This window comes from Chelmon rostratus, chromosome 6, assembly GCF_017976325.1.
Source record: "Chelmon rostratus isolate fCheRos1 chromosome 6, fCheRos1.pri, whole genome shotgun sequence".
NCBI classification, from domain to species: domain Eukaryota; kingdom Metazoa; phylum Chordata; class Actinopteri; order Chaetodontiformes; family Chaetodontidae; genus Chelmon; species Chelmon rostratus.
In genome coordinates, this window is record NC_055663.1 from 4,121,901 (window position 1) to 4,141,703 (window position 19,803).

Sequence of the window (19,803 nt, forward strand, 5' to 3'; positions counted from 1 at the left end):
GACCTGTGCTTCAATAAGCAGAGACACTGCCCTCGCTGTGGGAAGGTCTCAAGGGCAGAAGACGAGTCCCAGAGTTTACAAGAAGGTGGTCGTGTGGTCAGGTCATACAGTCCTCCAATACAGATCACTGATAGCTCGGTGCATTTGGAGAAAAGCTGATAGAGAGACCAGAGCAGTTCGAGCTGAACGGGACTGTCAGAAGAAAAATAATCAAATTAGAAGAGGAGTTGCACAAAAGGTTAAAAGAAGGGTGTGGGCCTTCAGCTGACACCCCTCTCTCCCACAGTCTGGGCCCTAATGAAAGGAAGTCAATGTGTTCAGAAGCCTCGAGCAGTGGGATCTGGATTTCCACAGAAAGGCTAGAGTCTTCCCGACCCTGTCCCTCTTCATTTCCTCTGTGGAAACAGAGTCTTTCAAAAATTATTACTTTGTGTGTCTCATAACTGCTGCGGGTGGAAGAATCTTACTTACAGATCATTTACCGAAACTTAAAAACAGGACAAAAAGGACAAAAGCTTTTTATATTTTACTTTATTTTAGCTAGATGAGAAGATTAATAGCTCTCTCATATCTGTACGGTGAATCTGAAGCTACCACTGGCAGCTGGTCAGCACTTAGCACATGGGCTGCAAACAGCTGAGTCCAGAGCAAAATCCACCTACCAGCAACACTAATTAACATTGCTTCTCATTTGTTTAATTCATACAAAAACACAAGTGTAAAAAGCACACATTGTGGTTGGCCAGGCTTAATAACGTCTGGCACATAACACGTAAAAGAATAAACGACATTTTGGGAAATGCGCTCATTTGCTTTCTTGTCAAACGCTTCCTTTCATCTGAAAGTTGTGTGCAGTCACAAACATCTGTGGCTCAGTGATGCCACGGCTGAGTGTTTCCTCAGTGAAGCCGTCGTACAGTTGTAGATCATTGTGTGTCCAAATGAAATTGAGCTGCAGCAGCACACGAGATTGATTTTTCCATCTGAAGTCAGACTGATGGTCAGCATAAAGAACAGTTCGGCTGACAACACAGATTAAAGTTGCTTGTTAAGCTGACATGAATTCCTTTCTGTACAAAAGCCACTGGACGTAAAAAACCATCTGAAACCGAGCACGGCGAGGACTGTCGAGGGGAACAACACAATTCTTTAGAGGTTAAGACTTGGTGAGGTGGATTCGGGGGAAGAATTCAGTGGGCTGTGAAGAGAGGCTCGTTTTATTTAAGAAAGTGTTATTGATTTTGGAGGAAAGTAGAGCTCACACCTGCAGAGATGAATATCTGCAGCTCTCTGGCCATGATAGACGGTAGTCAAGGGGTTATGAGACCCTGTGATCCGGTTAAAGCAAATAATGCCATCTAAGAAAGGCACTTAGTTTGTTTTGGACAAGCTTAGAGCCTCTTTATCCAGATGAAAATTCTGTTTTTTTATTAAGTTTTTTTTAATTGAATTGTGTTGGAAAGTTTGCACCGATGAATTTGAGTTATGTTAGCATTTAACGTGTGCGCTTCCTGTTGTGGCTATGGCCTCTGTGCCTGCTGACACCGGCATTTAAGCCAGATCAAAACCAGCGCAGGAAGTTGACCTGCCCACCAGCCCCGGCCTCTTTCATCCCCTACCGCCGCACTCCCCGTGGCAGCGCTTTGAGTGATGAAGACGCTTCAGGTACTGTCAGGGGTTTTGAGGTTCAGGTCCCTGCGGGAGAGGTGGAGAGGCTGTTGGATAAGGCTTGGCAGCAGGGTCAGAGAAGGGTGAGAGGAGGACAGTGGAGCTGAGCTGGCGGCTGAAACACAGAGAGCGAAGAATTGCTGCGATTTGTGGACGAGGGAGTTAATCACATAGATCAGTATCCCACCGCGCTGACCCCTCCACACCTCTGCTGACACGCCAGGGATCGGGATGTGTTTCGGGCTCTCTGCACACGCAGCAGGTCAGAGATGGACATGGCCGCCTTGATGTTTGAAGTATTGGATTCAGTCATCTACTTGTCATTTCCTCAGCTAACTCAACGCAGGCTTCATTCATAATCACCTCGGCGACAACAGAGCCAGAGCTGCATCTGTGGTTTAAACTCAGCATGTCTGAGAATTTGAACAAAAAAGGAGCGGTCATACTGAGAGATGTAAAAGGTGAGCTGGCTGTGGCTTCCATTGATCCTGGTCTTTGTCTTTGTCAGCTCCACCTTCCATTAGCACTGGTGTCGCATACAGCATTTGTCTGTGGGGGTTATTTCATATACAGGTTCCACTTTCTGGGTTGTAAACAAACAGCTAAAGATGCGTCTTCATTCTGAAAGTCTAATGCTTGACAGAGGTGCCGTCATGATCCCTCACTGCAGGATGAGTCTCATTAGTCCACATTACCAAGACTTTGCAATGCTTTAGTTTATGAACAAATTACCTGGCAAAACTCCAGCCTCAGCTGTACTTAGTGTTTCAGTCTAATTAGCAAATGTTAGCATTATAACACACTAAACTAACAGAGCTGCTTGCATGACCGTAGACTCTTAGCAGTGTTTGCACACACTCGAGTTTTGCACAGGCCTAAAACTGAGACCTAAACCCGACCCGACTGATCCAGATGTGTGCGACCAAATTTAAGGTCCAACCCAAGATCCTTTGCTTCACAGCACACAGCAGATAAGCAGGAGAGAGAAACACAGAAATTTCAAACCTTCCCTGAACAAAACACGTTCAAAAAAGACACGTCTCAGGTGAAAAGCAGTGCAATAGTTAACTGTGCAGAGAAAAACAACAAGAAAACTGAGCATCAGGCTTGATGGTTTTCATGATTATTCATAGACATACAGGTGAGCCAAGTGTGTTTTAATCCAGACATTTGAAGATGAAAGAGAATGCAGTTGCCAGTTTAAGGGGCGAACAGCGAAGTAATATAACAAGTAGAGTAACAAATTGCCACTCTAGGGATTGAACTGTAATAACATTTCTTTTAAGACGAGTTGTTGCGTGCCAGAGGGCATGCAGGGTGTGTGCTTTTCTTCCTCCTGCGTTTCTTTCTCTCCCCCTCCCCTGTTTGCTCTCCAGGTGCTAACAACGTGATTGGTTTCTACCTGCGTAGTCCGGTCACGCTGCTCATTGGTTCCCTCAGACGTCGAGCCGGCCAATCATCATTCAGTGCCCTCGAGAGTTCACTCTCTTGTTTTCCCTGCTCTTATCCTGCATGAGCTGTTGTTGCACTGTTTGCATAAACTTGTGAAGAGTTTCTTTATGTTTGTGAGCGAAGAATGAAGTACTTTTGTTTTCGCTTCGACTCTTTCAAGCGTTTGAATTGTGGTGTTACTGGCTCCGTTTCTCTCTCTGTTTGCACAAAGGGGCCGTAACACGAGAAATGAGAAATGAGCAACTTGTTGCTTGTTAGAGGTTCTAACTCCTAACAGCCACGCAGCTCACTCTGAACGTGGGATCCATTATATACTTAGACACGCCATAATCCAAATCGCCCATCCACTCACAACTGCGACTCATTTCAGTGTGTGAAAGCCTAATTCCAGACGTAGGCCTCTGTTATTCTGAAACCAGCTGACCCTCAAACACACGCGTTCCTACATCTGTGAGTAAGAGTATAAAAATACACAGATCATGCTGTTCAGACTGGGACTGTGATCACTGCTTGGACACCATCAACTCTGTTAATCATACTTAGCACCAGCTTGATTTTCCGCTGCATCAAGGGAAACCCCATTCAGATATTTACACTGGAAAATTATGTATTTATTGAATCCACAGCTCAATGAAAATGTGTACGCTTGACTAAGTAGTCATTAATGCTACACTCTGCTGACTGGATTTGAGCCTGTTCTTGTATTTGACTAAACTGAAGTAATTTGCTGTTTCACACTGAGTTCACATACATTATTTGTTCTGGTTTTATTGACTCCTCCCTTTCTCTGATGCTTTGGCATTTTACCTCAAACCTTTGTAGTCTTGGTACAACTCCAGTCTAACAATATATGTTATTATTCATGCAAAGGCATTACATATTAATGAAATTCACACTAATGTTTGCATTGCTAATGCTAAAACATCAGCTTTTATAGATGAGTGCACATTGTTAATTGTTGATCAGATGGCATCTGGTGCCCAACTGAGAGCAGGCATGTGTCAGAGTCCCAGCTGGCACGTCTATTGGCCAGCTGCTCTGTTCTGTTTGGGCTGTGATTGGTTACATGTCACCGTCTAAAGGACCTGAGGGAGCTCTTGAGGTCCATGGGGATTCAGTGATGCTTCCTCTCATCATGCACTGCTCACCCTGCCAGCATGGATTCTTTCATCTCTCTAAAGGCCGGAACAACACTGCACACACGGACAGAAAACTCAGTGTGTGTGCTGATGTGAGGCTAAAGATCCCTACAGATATATGTCCTCGCTCACCGTTTCTCTCTCGTCCGACCCCTCTCCTCTTCGCCCTCCCGCTCCATTAACATCCACTGCTCTCTGTCTTGCTTCACAGTGGTCGGGCCACACACACCGGCAATCTGCGGTTCTGCTCTGGAAGTGTTATTTGCACAGATAAAAGTGTGTAATGAATGAGCCTTTGCCCCGTCTGGTCCGCCATGCCAAGCATGACAGTGTGTACTTTGACAGGATGACACATGAGCTTGAAAGAATAACAGCCGTGGCCCATGAGCTTCATGTCTATTTATTAAGATTTATTGTTAAAGTAGGCCTGCGGTTTGGAGAGGGACATTAGGTATACACAAAGGTATTTTGGCCCTTGAGCTGAGTGTGGTATTTTTTAAAATGAGTAGTTTTGAGGAGCAGTTGAAACAATAATGACACTGTTTAATCCGTCTCTCTCAGGGGCAGAAAACAGAAGCAGAGAGGTACTTCCTGAAGGCCATCCAGCTCGATCCCACAAAGGGAAACTGTTACATGCATTATGGTAAGCACAGATTTGTATTTGTCATATATTTTTTTTCACGTTCAATTTGACATATCCTGACTTTATTCTTACGTCCTCAAATATTTGAGTTGGCTATTTAACACACACATGCTGCCCTTGTGCGCACAAAGGCAGGAACTTACACACATTGGCAGGTAGTCTGACAAAAGTTTTGTAAATCGCTCCCTTTGTTCAAAATCATTTAAAATCTTCTTACAATGAACCGATCTGTCAGCTTGCTGCAATCATTGGGTCAGCTCCTATTTAACATTTAAAGCCATCAATACAATTGGAAGTGACCACGTCTGTGTTGAGAACTAAATATTCCACTGTTCCCTTAAAAGTCATGCTGTCACATGAGAAATTACAGCATCAAGGTGTGTATACTCAGACCACCTTTCTAAAATATTTAAAAATATAGCAGGGCACTGGCGTTTATTGATGCAGGCGCTATATTTCCTTTATTACATAGATTTTGTTTGATATATCATGAACCCTCCATAACATCAGAGCTTTTTGGAACCTGGAGCTATTTTACACTCAGCCATGGTCTGAAGTCTCACTTTACATCTGTCTCTCACCTCAGGCCTGTATCCATGGCTTCAGTTTCATCCACAGTTATTAAGGAAAATATGCTTAGGTTCACACAGTGGTTTAGCATTCTGGTACAGTAGTGTGGCTAACCAAAGTCAGCAGGGTATTAATTCCTCTGTAAACCTGGCCCTTACCAAGAGGTCCGCCCTCGGTTCATGGCCTTATCAGGCTTCCACAGGCCCGTCTCATTCAGCAGGCGCACAGAGGTCGACTGCCAGTGCAGCCACACCCGTAATAAAGACACAGATCTTGCCCGAAGAACATTTCATTTTAAAGAAACAAACCTACCAAGATTGGATAATGTGAACAAATGGGTCTGAGAGATGGCCAAAGAGTGATGGTATGTTGCGCTCATATCTCGTGTTTCAGCATGTTATTTCAGGGGCAGACCAGGCTGTCCCTTCATCAGGGCCAAAGGCAACACTTGCAGACTGCTTGCAGACTGTGTATCCCTGTGTCTCTGTGGGGATCCCTCAGCGCTTTAACAGCAGTGCTGTTCTCTCCTGCCCTGCCAGGTCAGTTTTTGTTGGAAGAGTCGCGGCTGCTGGAAGCGGCGGAGATGGCAGAGAAAGCTGCGCGCCTCGACGGCGGGGAGTTTGATGTGGTCTTCAGCGCGGCCCACATGCTCAGGTGAGTGTTTGAGTTCTCTTTCTCCTATTTTTTTCTGTACATTTGATGATTTCCATGGCCCCGGCACATGCACAAAGGCACTGAATATATTTCGTTCTTTGTATCTGAAATGGGTGGGCCACAGTTTTCCATGGCTGAGTAGAAAGGAGGCTGTGTATGAGAGAGGGAGGTCTGCTGTCTGCATGGTTTATCCAGGGGCTTACACTGCTCCTCAGCCAGTGTGATTTACTTGGCCGTACTGTAATCCTCTTCTCTCGCTGCAGTGCCAGCCCGAGAGCCGCTGGTTTGTCTTTGCGTGCTGTGCAGCTATGCATCTTCATATGCTCTCTCTACCTCGCTCTTCCTCCGTTGGCCCTGGCTCACACTTGAGAGTCTGCTTCCAAATCAGCGCTCGGTTCAGCTGATGAGCCTGAGCAGCAAAGCCTTAGCGGCCCACAAGCTGTTGTGTATCTGAGCGAACGCCATGAGTGGAAATTTGTAAATGCAGCCGCGTGCCAACTTACAGCATGCCGGCCCACTGACTGAATAAACCTGCACAATTATATAGTGTGGCCCAAAGAGATTTCCTTCTTTAAGCACATCATGGGCTTTTGAAATTACAGCTGCCTGCCGAAAGGAAAGGCTTGTCTTTTAAAGGAATCGTTAGACGTTTTGGGAAAATGCTTATTCTCGTTCTTGCAGAGAGTTAGATGAGAAAAATCAATGGCGCTCTCCAGCAGCTGGTGAGCTTAGCTAGCTTAAACACTAGAAGCAGGGAGAAACGGCGAACCTGGCACACACACGGTGGTTAAATTAAGCTGTACAAAGGCCTAAATGTAAAAGCGACATGTTGAGGTGGAGGCTTCACGTGGTTCAGACAGTAATTATAATCAGAAAAGCTGTTCATGTCAGCCTGCTAGTTGTAATTCCAGTTGAAGAAATCTGGAGTTTCTGACTGCAACAGTGTTTCCCACGTGGAGAAAAGAACTACAGGGGTGTCAGCCACCGTAGCTGTAACACCTATATACATTCAGATCTTACACTGATACAATCAACTCAGGAGCTATACACAATCTTTGATCAGGCTTTAATTAGGTAGCTTCAGAAGGGATGTATGGTGGATTTTGTTTCCCTGTTTCCAGTCTTCCAGTGCTGAGCTAAGCTAACAGCTGCTGGCTGTAGATTTAAATGCAGCATACAGCCACAACAGTGGAATCAATCTTCAGTTTTGTAAAATGTCGACCGTTAACCCATGTTTTGAATCGGAGTGCAGTACAGCATTGGTCCACAGCTCTGTTTGTGCACAGCTCTCCCCCCACCAGACCGGTCACGCAGGATCTTCACCTCCAACAGCTTTCAGTATCGAGAGCCTCTTCCAGGGTCCAGACCCCTGGCAGCTAAAGAGAGCGTCAAGCGGCGCTGGGGCCGAGCTGTTCTCCGCCTGCCTGGCATGGGGTCTCGCTCCTCCGTAGCTCATGTTCTATATGTGTTTGTCTTGGACGCAGACACAGAAAGGTCTTCGGCTGGTGGGGACACAAGTGAATCTACACGGGGAGAGGAAGGAGATTGAAAGGAGGGACTGACACTCTCAGATGTGCAAATATCTTTTATTGCTCTCCTGGGCCCTTTTTTTTTTTGGATCGTCTTGCGTACTCATTTATCATTTTCTCCTGCCTCCTTTGAATTTGTTTCGTTTTGTTTCGCTCAAACTGCCTCTGGTTTATAGTGTGAATGTAAAACCGGAGCGGTTGGTTAATGGTGTGGCCTGTGGGGATGTGCTTGTACCTGCCTTTCATGTGTCACATCTCAGTGAAAGTTAAAACTTGCACTGTGACATTATTCAGTACTGTTAAATCTGTAGATATTCACAGACAGCAGGGGAAATGAATCTCTAAAAAACACATCCAAGCAGGTTATGTCCACCTCATAGATTCCCATCCAAGCCATGTGCCTTATATGATAATATAACACACCATAAGTGAAAGATTAGTTTGTATTTTACTAGCATGTCATGATGTTTGGTATGCCCATTTGTGCATATTTGCTGTTCCAATTTCCATGTGTAAATTGGTTCAAATTAACAAGCTTATAATGGCAGCAAAAGAAAAAGGTAGGAAGTTACATTAGGTGTAGTGCACATGCAGCACCGCCCGCGGGGACGACGTCTGTGTTCAGTGTAGCATCCTAACAGAGACAGTCTTGCTCTAAAATGTAAATCTGTGCTCGACACAGATGCGTCAGCTGCAGTTTAAGCACAAATATCTGGCTGTTGTTGAAAGTGCAATTTGTTCATTCACCTATTAGTATCCAACAATGTCACGCTTATTAGCAGCACTGTCAGTGCTGTGATTTGTGCATGTCTGGGGTTAATAAACCAGACGGCAAGATGTCAGGCTAGAAAGACCAGCGGTTGAGCTGCTGATTTGAAAAATGGTCAAGACTTACGCTCCTCCAGGGATTTTGTTTTATTCATTCATACTCCATTTTCCCATCCCTCGTCTTGTCTTTATTCCTGTGCTCTTGTAACCTCACACTGACTCTTCCTCGGGTTTAAAGCCAGGCGGTGGTTTACATTCTTGGCCTCCATTGTCTTCTGCACTCTCAGAACCCACAGTCAAACAGCCCAAGGAGGTCCAGCTGCTCCTCTGGCCATGGTGTGGCAGCTCTCCAGTTCTCCTCTGATAATGTGTTTATAAATGTGATAATGATATTATAGAATTAGATTTGTGCTTCTTTTTTTTTCCTCATACGGTTGTGCTCTCTAAATATTATGCTGGCAAACAAACGTATGGTTGTGGTTGGACGTGACACCCGCATTTCTAATCTTAGGACAAATTCAGCAACTCAAGTCGGTGTCTGGATCGCCTCTGGAATGTAAAATGCTTCTTTGGAACAGAGCTGGAAAAAATTCAGTCATGCTAAAAAAAATAAACAGCGGTGGCACATTGTTCTGCATAGCTGAAGTATGTAAGTTTAAGTGCTTAACATGTAGGATAACTCCCTCAAGATCAACAGTATGCTTTTCAGTCATGTTAGCATGACTCAGCGAGTCCACCACTTAAACCACTGAAATATCTCTAATCTCAGAGATTACCATGAGATTTTGTACGAACACTCATGGTCCCCAGAGGACGAATCCTACGGACTTTGGTGATTCCCTGACCATCCGGCTAGCGCCACCATGAGGTGGACATTTGTGGTTTTGAGTAAAATGCCTGAACAGTTATTGGATGCATTGCCATAAAATGTGGTGTGCACATTCTTTCAGGATGAATTGTTATAATATTAGTGATCTATTCAGCCTCCATCAGTCATCATGTCAAAACTTAAGTTTGTGCAGAACTCTGGTTTATGACCAAATACCTGGAAAAGCACTGACGCTCCAATCAGTCTCAGCTGTACGTTGTGTTTAGTGCTAATTAGCAAATGTTGGCATGCTAACATGCTAAACTAATGTGATGAACATGGAAAACATTATACTTGCTAAACATCATGTTAGCTTGCTGATATTAGCATTTAGCTCAAAACACAGCTGTGTCTAAGCGTGGTCTCATAGAGCTGCTAGCATGGCATGAGGACTCTTAGTCTTGCCTTTGTCTCACTTATCTCAATAAAGGATTTTTGGTTAAGGACACTTTTCCATTATTGGTGTTAAAATATCAAATGTGTTTTCTTGACAGTAAATAGTTTGAAAAGTATGTTTCTGGAATCACCTTTGTCTCACAGCTGGTGGAATCACTTTCTGCGCATGTGATATTTAGGTTTTTAAATAAGACCCAAGACAAATGAAAAAAATAGTTTCTAAGCTCTACACTTAAAGCTATTAAAGCATTACCATGAGATATGTAGCTAAAACATTAATTACCATTGATCAGTGAAGGAAAAAAAAACAGAGCCCAGAGACAGTGTCTTTCAAACCAAACATAAATAGTGTGCGTTTACTTATGCCACTGACCCGGTAATCCTAAAATAAAAGCTTTGCCTTTTATGTGGAACCATATGGATGATGATCCCTTAATGGACTGCGACAGCATAAATGAAACTGTGGTTCCATCAGCCTCACTTCCTTTGATCATTGCAACTTCAGGGGCTCCGCAGCCAGCCGTCATTGACTCTGTCCTTGACTTTGTCAGAGTTAAATTGCTTGCAATGAGACGATTGTTACCATCGGTGAATAGCATGCAGCTGCGCACCATAAAGGTGATTTTTTGAGATAGCAGAGTATTAATAACAGGAAGCGTCTTGTGACAGAGGAGCCACAGGTTTGTGTTTAACAGGAGGCAGAGCAGCGGGTTAAGAAAGAAGAGAGGAAGCGTTATATAGGACAGTCCTGTCTTGACTGCAGGGTTTTTGCCATCAGGAACAAAGTATTTGTGGTTCCAGGGAGTCATGCCGACAAGCCATCTGCCCTTAAAAATCCTTTTTGTCGCAGTGTGGCATGCACTGCGTGTTTTGATGCTTCTCTGCCATCTACTCTGCTGTCCCGGTTGTTAGAGAGTATGATTAAATGATTTTGTGTTTCCCCCCTGTTTGAATTCCTTCACCGTCTCAGTATCCATCCTGCCTCAAACCACAACTCTTCTGTAAACAGAAATGTACAGTGAAAATTGCTGATCAATCTTGGTCTGTGATGAGTTTTCTTAAAGTACCCAATAAGCCAAATGTCCTGACCTCACGGTTCAATGAAAGCAGAAAGTACTTGCTGTGCGCTGCTCAGCACAGATGTTATCGACTGAAAGATGCTATCGAATGAGAAACCTACAGGCGATTGGATCGGCTCCTCTCATCCGTCATGCTGTTCCCTCCTGTTATTTTCTCAGTGACCCCTGAGTGCCAGTAAACACGAAGGGTTCAAGGCCTCATCCGAAGCCAGGAGCAATAAAGATGAGTAATGATTGCCTCTCTCTATTTTCCCTTTGCAGACAAGCCAGCCTAAATGAGGCCGCCGAGAAGTATTACGGACAAGCAGCGATCCTGAGACCCAATGTGAGTACAACCACATCTAGCTAATCATCCCCATTGCTGTGTACTCTGATGAGCACTGTGCTATCACAGTTTGGATGGCTCTCCAATATTACTGCCCGGTCTGCCTTGTCACAACAGCCTTCATTGTCAGTGGATCTCCCAAAAGTGGAGGCTGGGTTTAGCTCAGAGGTTTGTTTGTGTAGCATCCATCACCAGCTTCAAAGGACGGGTCAGCGTGAGTAGATTGAAAAGAATAATGATAATAACATTCAGTCCGGGGCCTCTGACGTCTTGAAAATGAATGGGGTCCACTCTTTGAGAGTTTTGACAGGAGGGGTCAAAGTTGTTTAGTTGAGGTCTGCAGAGGGAGCAAAATATGTTTGGCATGTGGTCAGCCTGTTTGTTCCTGTGTCTTGATTAGAAGAAATCAGTGCAGGATTAATGATCAAAATATATCCGGACGATGTTGTACAGACAGAGTTTGGTTTTGCATGCAGAAACCCCAGTACAATATATACAAACAGTGACAAACAACAAGACAAACAAAAGCTTGAGTATAACAAAAGGATGAAATTTAAAATTTCCACAGAAACCATTAAATTGAGCTCCTACCCCCTTTGTTGTTCTCAGTGTCGATGCAGTGTTCAACATTTGCCAGAGAATTATTGTCAACATGTAATTAAACCCAGATGGAAGAAAAATAATATTACATTGCTTCAGTTCAAACACATGCATACATAATGTATGAGAACCATGGATTTTAAGGTGAACTGTGGGAATGTTTTCATGAATTATCTCTTGTAAGTAGCACAAACTCATCTCTGTGCTGTGAAGACGCTCTCACATCTAGTCACTGCTCACGTTTCCCTCTGTTTAGAGACTGTTGCAGAACCTTTAGAGTGAAAGGAAGGTTTGGAAATCTTGAAGGGACGGTGTGGATTTTGGATGTGGTCCGACTCATTGGCAGCAAACATCTGCAAGCTCATAGAAACCTTTAAAAGCCACAATGAAAGCCCAAAGAATTGTGCTGTTTGTTCTGTTTCACTTGCAGGTCACTGCTCGTTCAGGCTCGTTCAGCATACAGACTGCAAGCTTTTACGTTGTAAACAGAAATGCCCCCTGAGACCAAAAAGCATTCTCCCCATTGACCACCAATTGAAAAGGACACCTGTGATACCGCTGAAAGGACATCTCTGTTGTGATTTCTGAACCGTAAAGCTTTAATTTTCATAAACCTTTACCCGAGCCTAGAAAGGCTTTTTTGCCTGTGACGTAAACAGGACAGAGAGACACCAAGAAACAGCAATGGGACACAGGACACAGAGACAAAACGGTGAAATGAATGCGCGCCATCTTGGAGTTTGATCTCCAGGATTATTAATACCGAACATCCATGAGTCACACTTCACACTACAGGTCAAGTGACTCTGAGCCTCTTTGAGCCATGGGAGTCGTTGTGAAGGCAGGGTTGACCATTGAGAAGGCCACCGTCTTGCCATGGATATGCACTTCTCTAAAAATGTGCTGAGGATGTTGTGCAGTTCTATTTCAGGGCCAGACCCGTGTAATGTTCACATTACTGTTTCTTGGCATCTGCAATTGTACAAACACGCATTTGATGTCCATGTCCAAAACACAGAGGCACTGTTTGCCCCTGCTTGGTCACTTTGGCTTGGATGCCTTTTGCCATGTGTATTGCTTCCAGCTGAGGCACATTATAATTTAGCATCTTCATCCATCTTCTTTGCCATTATCCTTTGTTCTGTCCGATGCGACTTGACTTAAGCCATGTACCCTGTCCATCTTCATTTGTCATTTCATGCTTTACTGCGGTTTGACTCTTCACTCTCCAAAGGCTCTGGTGTTTCATATTAAGCACACATGCTTGCTTGCTCTGAGTGAGAGAGGACAGTTCCCTCCACTCAAAGGATTTAGCCCCTTCGTCCTAAAATTCCCTCTATCTAGACGAGCTAAATCCTTTCGGATGCTGGGTTTGAGTCGGTCCCTCTTTGCACCCTCTGACATCTGTGCTTTGAAAGTTTCCCATTCCATGCTGATATTTTTTTTTTTTACCTAAATACCAATCTGGAGTCATTATGGTCTGGTCATTACCCAACTTAGCTTCACCTTTAATTCTTACAGTCTTCATAGCATATGTTGCTTTACAGTCTAAGCTAATATGCTCCACATCTGGCTTTGCCTCTGCTGCTACATGCCAGTTTTGGGAAGGGTATGGAGGCAGAGAGGTTACAGAGCAGCAGGAAATGAGGGGAAAATGAAAGCTTTTGACAAGGGAACATTTTGCAGAGTGTTGCAATGGCGAGGAAAAATGCTAGAGTCGGGGTATAAATCCTCTTCATAGCTGTATGAAGAAGGGGGCGAAAGGCTTGGGTGAGGATAGGTAGAAGCCTGCAGGGTAGAGTGGAGGAAGGAAACTAAACTCGGGAATTGATAAGTTTTGCATGGACAGAGAGAAATCGATCTTTCAAGTGTCTGCTGCAGCTGCACTGAGAGGAAAACACGGAGTCAGTTGATTTTCTACCCAGGAGTCTTTGCAAAGGGCTTCATCTGTTACGCCACTCATCAGTATCTATCCTAGACGATCTCAGAAAGCTTTCAGGAGGATTAGATTTAAATAAACTTCCCACCTAGATCGGCCTCTGCAGCGACTGACAAAGGTTTGCTATCCTCAAAAATCATTTCAAAACTGTGGTTACACGTCTTCACCAGCCTTTCATCTCTCTGAAAAATACTCTTCTGGACAGACCTGGTTTTGACTTTGCCAAAGAAACTCTTCTTTCTCCTTCTGGCCTTTTCATTTACACGAGAGCAAGATTTAGCAGTATAGCCATGGGCTAAAGGGACTGATTCGAGAAGCTTGAATTGTCACTGAAACATTCCTGTTTACATTTAACAGACATCAGATTAGTCAACCATTCATTCATTTAGTGACTCCAAAGACTCCATTTATTCTGAGTCATGTTACCTTAATTGACGGACCTCTTGGCAACAGACTGAGGCCAATGGTGTAATTTCCACTTGGGATGGATGGACTTAAACACTGATTGTCCAACCACCAAAATTCAGATGGAAGTAGCTGTGAGTTGAAAAAATGCAGGAAACGGTGGCGCTCTTTGTGGCAAACTTCTAAAACATTATTGAGTATAAAGCTTCACTGTAGTCATATCCAATGAATGAAAAATATATACATATGTTCTATAAAACACACACACTTCTGAAACCAAACCTACACCCTTAAGTGAGGTTAAGGAATAATTGCAGTTCATTTTTAAAACTGGATCCTCGCCAACTCCTCTAAATGACATGAACACTGGTTTGCCAGAATCCACCTGCTTGTCACCTACAGTACATGTTGTTGATACAGTATTTACTGTATGTGTGGCCCCTTCACTGTCACTTTCAACTACGTCCATATGTGGAAACAGTTATATTTTGGCAACCGTTATTCAGAGTTGTAAAAGCCAAACTTGCTAATTGATCCCCCAGTGTTATTTTGTGGTTTGACCTTCAGACGGTGGGTCAGACTGAAGGTAATTAACAGCCTCAGAATTACCCAAACCATTAAAGTGAAAAGCTCTGGCTGCTCCTGTGAACAACAGCTGAAACAGAAAATTTCGTAGGTTTGCCAGAGGATTGCACAATATGCAGCGAGTGTAGTAAAATTGGTGTCTTGTAACTTTAATGCTGCATATTCCGGGTCATATAGCAACAGTAGAAGTGTTGGTCATGCCAGCCTTCACTTTGGCCCAAGGCATCCGTAGCATGTTTTATATGTGTTGATGGAAGACGTGACTCCTCTCCACGGGACAGTAGGATTATTCCAGACGCTCTGTGATTTATTCATCGATTTTATTCCCCCTGTGGGCAAAGCAGCACAATTGGACATATCGTTGCCATTGAAATTCTCATGCATGAGGCATCACTCATCCAATCTTGACAGTGGAAAAACAGAGAGATGTTTGTGCTGGACGAGGGTGGGACAGTCCAGCAAAGGAGTGCAGTTTACACAGCGTACAGCGTGGATAAAGCAAGATAAATGGCCGTACGATCTGAGAGTGGTTGTGTTTTGTAACCTGTCTGAACAAGTATTGAACACATGGATAACTAAACCTTGAAAATGCAAAGTATGAACGTCAGACTCACTATAATACAGCAGGTGTTGAGGTTCAAGTAGTCATCTGTGGTTGCTTGTCCTTGTACTGTATAGCACGCTGCATATGTCCTCTCAGAAGCTTTTTTTTGTGCTGTTATGTTTTTCGTATGCTCTTGCTATTGCGCTGTCACACTGCTGTTGTGAATGGTTCCTCATAACATTACACATTTATAGGGGAAAAAAAATCCTTTCTCATTCAAAGAGTGTTGCTCTGAGAATTACTCTTGATTAGTTAATAGGCCATGAGAAAAAAAGATGCTATAATCATGTACCATTCCATGTGACAATGATGTATCAGGAGATAATTATAGGGGGAGAAGTCACAAACAGTGCAGTAAAAACACATGATTGGCCATTTTTACTAAGACTGTTTTATTTGAACATTCCTCGTTTCCTAGGAGTAACAATTACATAAATTACAATGGTCTCAAGCAGTAAAACAGTAGCCTTGTTACGGGATTAGACATCTTTTCCACACTTCAAACTAAAATGGAGATCAGATGTGGTCCCTCCCTTGGCCTGGATACCTCATGGTCTTACCCTGATTGTACCCCGGACACTTTTCCTGTACTTATGTTCTCATGACTCACCCACCCGTCACACTGATGATGATTTCGCCCCTCGGCACCAGCGGGAATATACAGTGTATTCATCTAGACCCACTTCAAAGCGGTGGCTGCTCCCTCTGACATGACAAGACACAGGGACACGGAAAGCAGCATGGTTACCAAGCCCCAAACACAGCCTGGGTGATCCGACAAACAGGAAGCGATAATGTGTTTGGTCTGCTGTATAGCTTCACAAGATGACCAAATGTTCTTTTACACTGACTGTTGTCTTTAAAAGGACAAAAATAATTATTTATTCTGTAACTGTATGGATTCATTCGCTTCGATGTTTTCGGTTTGCCCAGACAACAATTTATTGGCTGTGACTCAGTGACTTCTGGTCAAATTCCATTCCTACCTAAATTACATGTACCCTCAAAGTGCGAACAGATAGACTTTAGCTGCATTATTCATCTCAGCAAACATCCTCTCATGGCCTCCGATGTTGTAAAATTGGAATTTTTCATTTCATCTAATCTAAACAAACCGCTGGTGGTGAGTGAATAGCTGTTACTGCCTGTGTGTCAGCAGCTGAATCACTGTGTTTACACTCATTGTACCTACTGTATGCGCTCCTCAATAACAGGGTAGAGTCTTGTGCTGCTATTCTTGGACAGAAATGACAGTGTATCTTTGGAGCAAAGCTTCAAGCTACACTGAGGTGTACTCAGTATGAAACTGATCTAATCCTAAAATGACTAAGATCCCCTTTTTGGTTTCAGTACCCTGCAGCCTTGATGAACCTGGGGGCGATCCTCCACCTCAATGGGAAGCTGCAGGAAGCTGAAGCCAATTACCTCCGAGCACTTCAACTGAAACCAGATGACACCATCACCCAGTCCAACTTGCGTAAGCTGTGGAACATCATGGAGAAACAGGGCCTGAGGACCACGAGCCCTTGAGCTCGCCCCGCCCGCCTACCTGCCATCTGTACGCCAGACCTGGAGGAAAGGACGGCCTACATGCTCCTCGCTCGCTCTTGTCATCCAGGACAGATGGAGGAGACTCAGGGAGGATGTTTGCTCAGAGAGGCCGTGACTGTGCCGTGCAGCCCTCCTAATAACTCCTGAGCTCTTCATACACCTCAGGCCAGCAGCTTTCCTCAGAAGCATTGCTCACAGTCTGGCAGGCGCTACATGGTGTTTGGACTGTTTAGAACATTCTTCAAAATTAGTACTCTCACAGGAACCACGTTTTTTTTCTTTCCTCTTTTATAACTACAGCACTTGAACTTGAAGGGAGATAGGTACATCCTTCAACATTTGTGATGAATTAGGGTTTTTTTCAAATAAGCTGTTGTAGTTCAAAGTGGTGAAATTTGTCCCCGAGCAGCGCGAGATAAAATATGAAAAGAGAGAAAAGAATCTCAGACAACTGCACTGAGGCTGTTTTCCATCACCGTTTGATGAAGTTCTTCTCCGATCAGATGTTCTGTCTTTAAAAAGGAATGAAGTAAGGCAATTTGAAGAATGGGATAGCATTCAAAATCAAATTAATGATGGAAATCCAGTGTAAATCGCTAAAATCTCATTCACAGCCTCAGTGGGTCACTTTGTTTTGCTAATGAGATTTCACACACTTCATAATGAAGATATGAAAATGAACACCATCATCTTTAAACCATTTGTAGCGTAGATCCTGATCTTTGGGGAAAGCCTGAAAAAGGGAATTTAATTTGGTGGCCATCACAGCACAACAGCCTCTAAAAGCTCTGTGACGGCTGGATTCTGCCAAATGCAAAGGAAACGGGACTCCTTTCACGCCTTCGAATCAAATGTGTGAATCTTCTTCAGCAGTGTACAGTAGCATACGTATCACTACCGCTTCTTGCTCTGCACAGGCAAACTTGTTTGTTTGCAACAATAAGAAGCTATGAATGGAAACATTAAGCTACCTTCCTGTGGAAGTCGGCAGGTACGGTAGTTTTGGTCACACCCTCCCCCCCACACGCCCGAAAGCTCTTACGTACGGGCGTGCGGAGCCGAAACACAATAAACTTCTTTTAACCAAATCCAAAAGCTATGCCGATGCACACCTTTTCACCACAGAACAACACACAGACATAGCACGTCTGAGGGACATGTTTTAATGTTTTTGTTGGAATAAAACTAATTTCATTGTGTTTGTATAAATGAATCCTAATATATACCGACATTGTGTATAGTATACAGAAAATCATGCAGCAAAAAAGTAGCCAGACTTAAAGGAGGCTCAGAAGTTTGGTTCTCTACATGAAGTATTTCCAATATTGTCAAGACTCAGTCTTAAGGTCTCATTTTGTATATATTCTGTGCAATTAACATCTATTTGTTTTGTTGTTGTCAGCATACAGTAAGTGAAACAGCACCTTCCCAGAAGTAAGAATATGTGCAGTGTTTGTGATCATTTGTTTGGTCTTGGTCACAAACCTCCTTCGTGTCCTTCGTTTATACATTGTAAGTTATTGCTTTGTGTTACCTTAGCAACAGAACCAGCTGGCACTGTGTTTTTACATGTATTATGAAGTTAGCGGATGTCCAAATACAGCTGAGTGGCCCATTCTAGATTAATACAGAGCAGCAGCCACAATGGAGGATGATCATTTTGAATATGTATGTCACTATGTGTAAGTCACATTGGTGTTAACTCTGCTCTGTTTTTTGACTGCGGCGGTCACGAGTGATATGTTCCGTAAGATGTTCACAGTTCACGCTCATTCCTGCCCCACACCTCACACCCCCCATCGTCAAACTGCGCGCTTGTGTCTCCTGTGTGTGTACAGAAAGTGTTTATGAAAAAACACTGATAGTTGTTCCTGCTTGAGTGAAGATGTAACAAAAAAAACAAACAAAAAAAAAGCGTTTCACTCTGTGTCTCTGCTCAGGGATCTCAAACGGTGGGTTATTGCAGAAACGTGTCCACAGAGCGTTTACTAAATTAAAGATTTATTTTTGAAAGTTGTTGTATTTGTATAAATTATCGAGATTTGTAGCCTTTTTCTCCTTTTTGTAATATAAAGATGAACAATTTGCCAGAATAGACTTTTCTTCCCAATGTTGCTTTTTTTTCCACAATAAATTTATGGTGTTCTGCTTTTATTTTGGGTCCTGTGCAGCCATTATTGAAGTGCATCACATTTCAGATTAATGTATGGATTTAATATTCTCCAAAAACACCGCAGCAGCATCTACAGCTCTACATCAGATTTCCTTTATATCCAGGTGGGATATTAGACTTAATGGGGTGGTCTTGCATTCTGCGGAACAGGTTTTACAAGACATTTAAAGTCCCCCCCGCAAATTTGCTAAAATGTGTCATAAACTCAACTCAAATGGATCTCCTCCACTTTGATGTTTGAACAACAAAGAAGACATGTAAATATTCCCATATGGAAAGGGGTAGCACAGTGTCTACATATGGCTGCTGTGTTTTGATTATACCGCCCCCCACAAGTCAGAGCCTGCTGACAAGCAAAAGCTCCTTCCCTGAGATCGAGGCCGTCTGCCTCGTGATGTTTCTCACATGTCTACATGGAAGGTCTGCCCCGGTGATCGGTGCTCGCCATGGTGCCCGGCTTCCCTTCCCGGACTGGAATGCACAGACGCCGCCTGCTCTGTCCACTCCACTTTGAGTCTTCTTCTCATAACACAGGTGCGCCTCACTTATCATGACAAATAATGAAATAGGGACGCTTGCTGCTTTGTTGGGTTGCGGAGTCACGCCACACAGGCAACGTGCTTTCGGTTTTGGCGAAAGGCCTCAGGAGGCATTTGGGTTTCTTCCCATGTGATGTTCAATATACTGCTGTCATGGAAATTCTATGCAAGCGCACACAAGTAGTTGCAGCAGTAGCAGAGGCTACAAATTTAGGAATTTTTGAACGTGCAAGCAGTTTCACACAGCCTACGCCCCGTCCTAAAGGATTTTAGCCATGCAAGCAGCACGGTCCTAGGGGCAGTGACGTCCATCTGT

The 19,803-nt window shown here is 43.7% G+C and overlaps 1 protein-coding gene across 1 annotated transcript in view; it reads left to right on the plus strand.

Annotated features, from left to right (window-relative positions):
* The window catches only part of tmtc2b (transmembrane O-mannosyltransferase targeting cadherins 2b), a 91,461-nt gene extending 72,555 nt beyond the window's left edge, over positions 1-18,906 (plus strand). The window contains exons 9-12 of the mRNA XM_041938913.1: positions 4,821-4,902; positions 6,012-6,126; positions 11,028-11,091; positions 16,575-18,906. Of these exons, the coding sequence (XP_041794847.1) occupies positions 4,821-4,902; positions 6,012-6,126; positions 11,028-11,091; positions 16,575-16,754 (441 nt within the window). The 3' untranslated portion in view covers positions 16,755-18,906. The remainder of the gene's footprint in view (positions 1-4,820; positions 4,903-6,011; positions 6,127-11,027; positions 11,092-16,574) is intronic.
* The last annotated feature ends 897 nt before the right edge of the window (positions 18,907-19,803 follow it).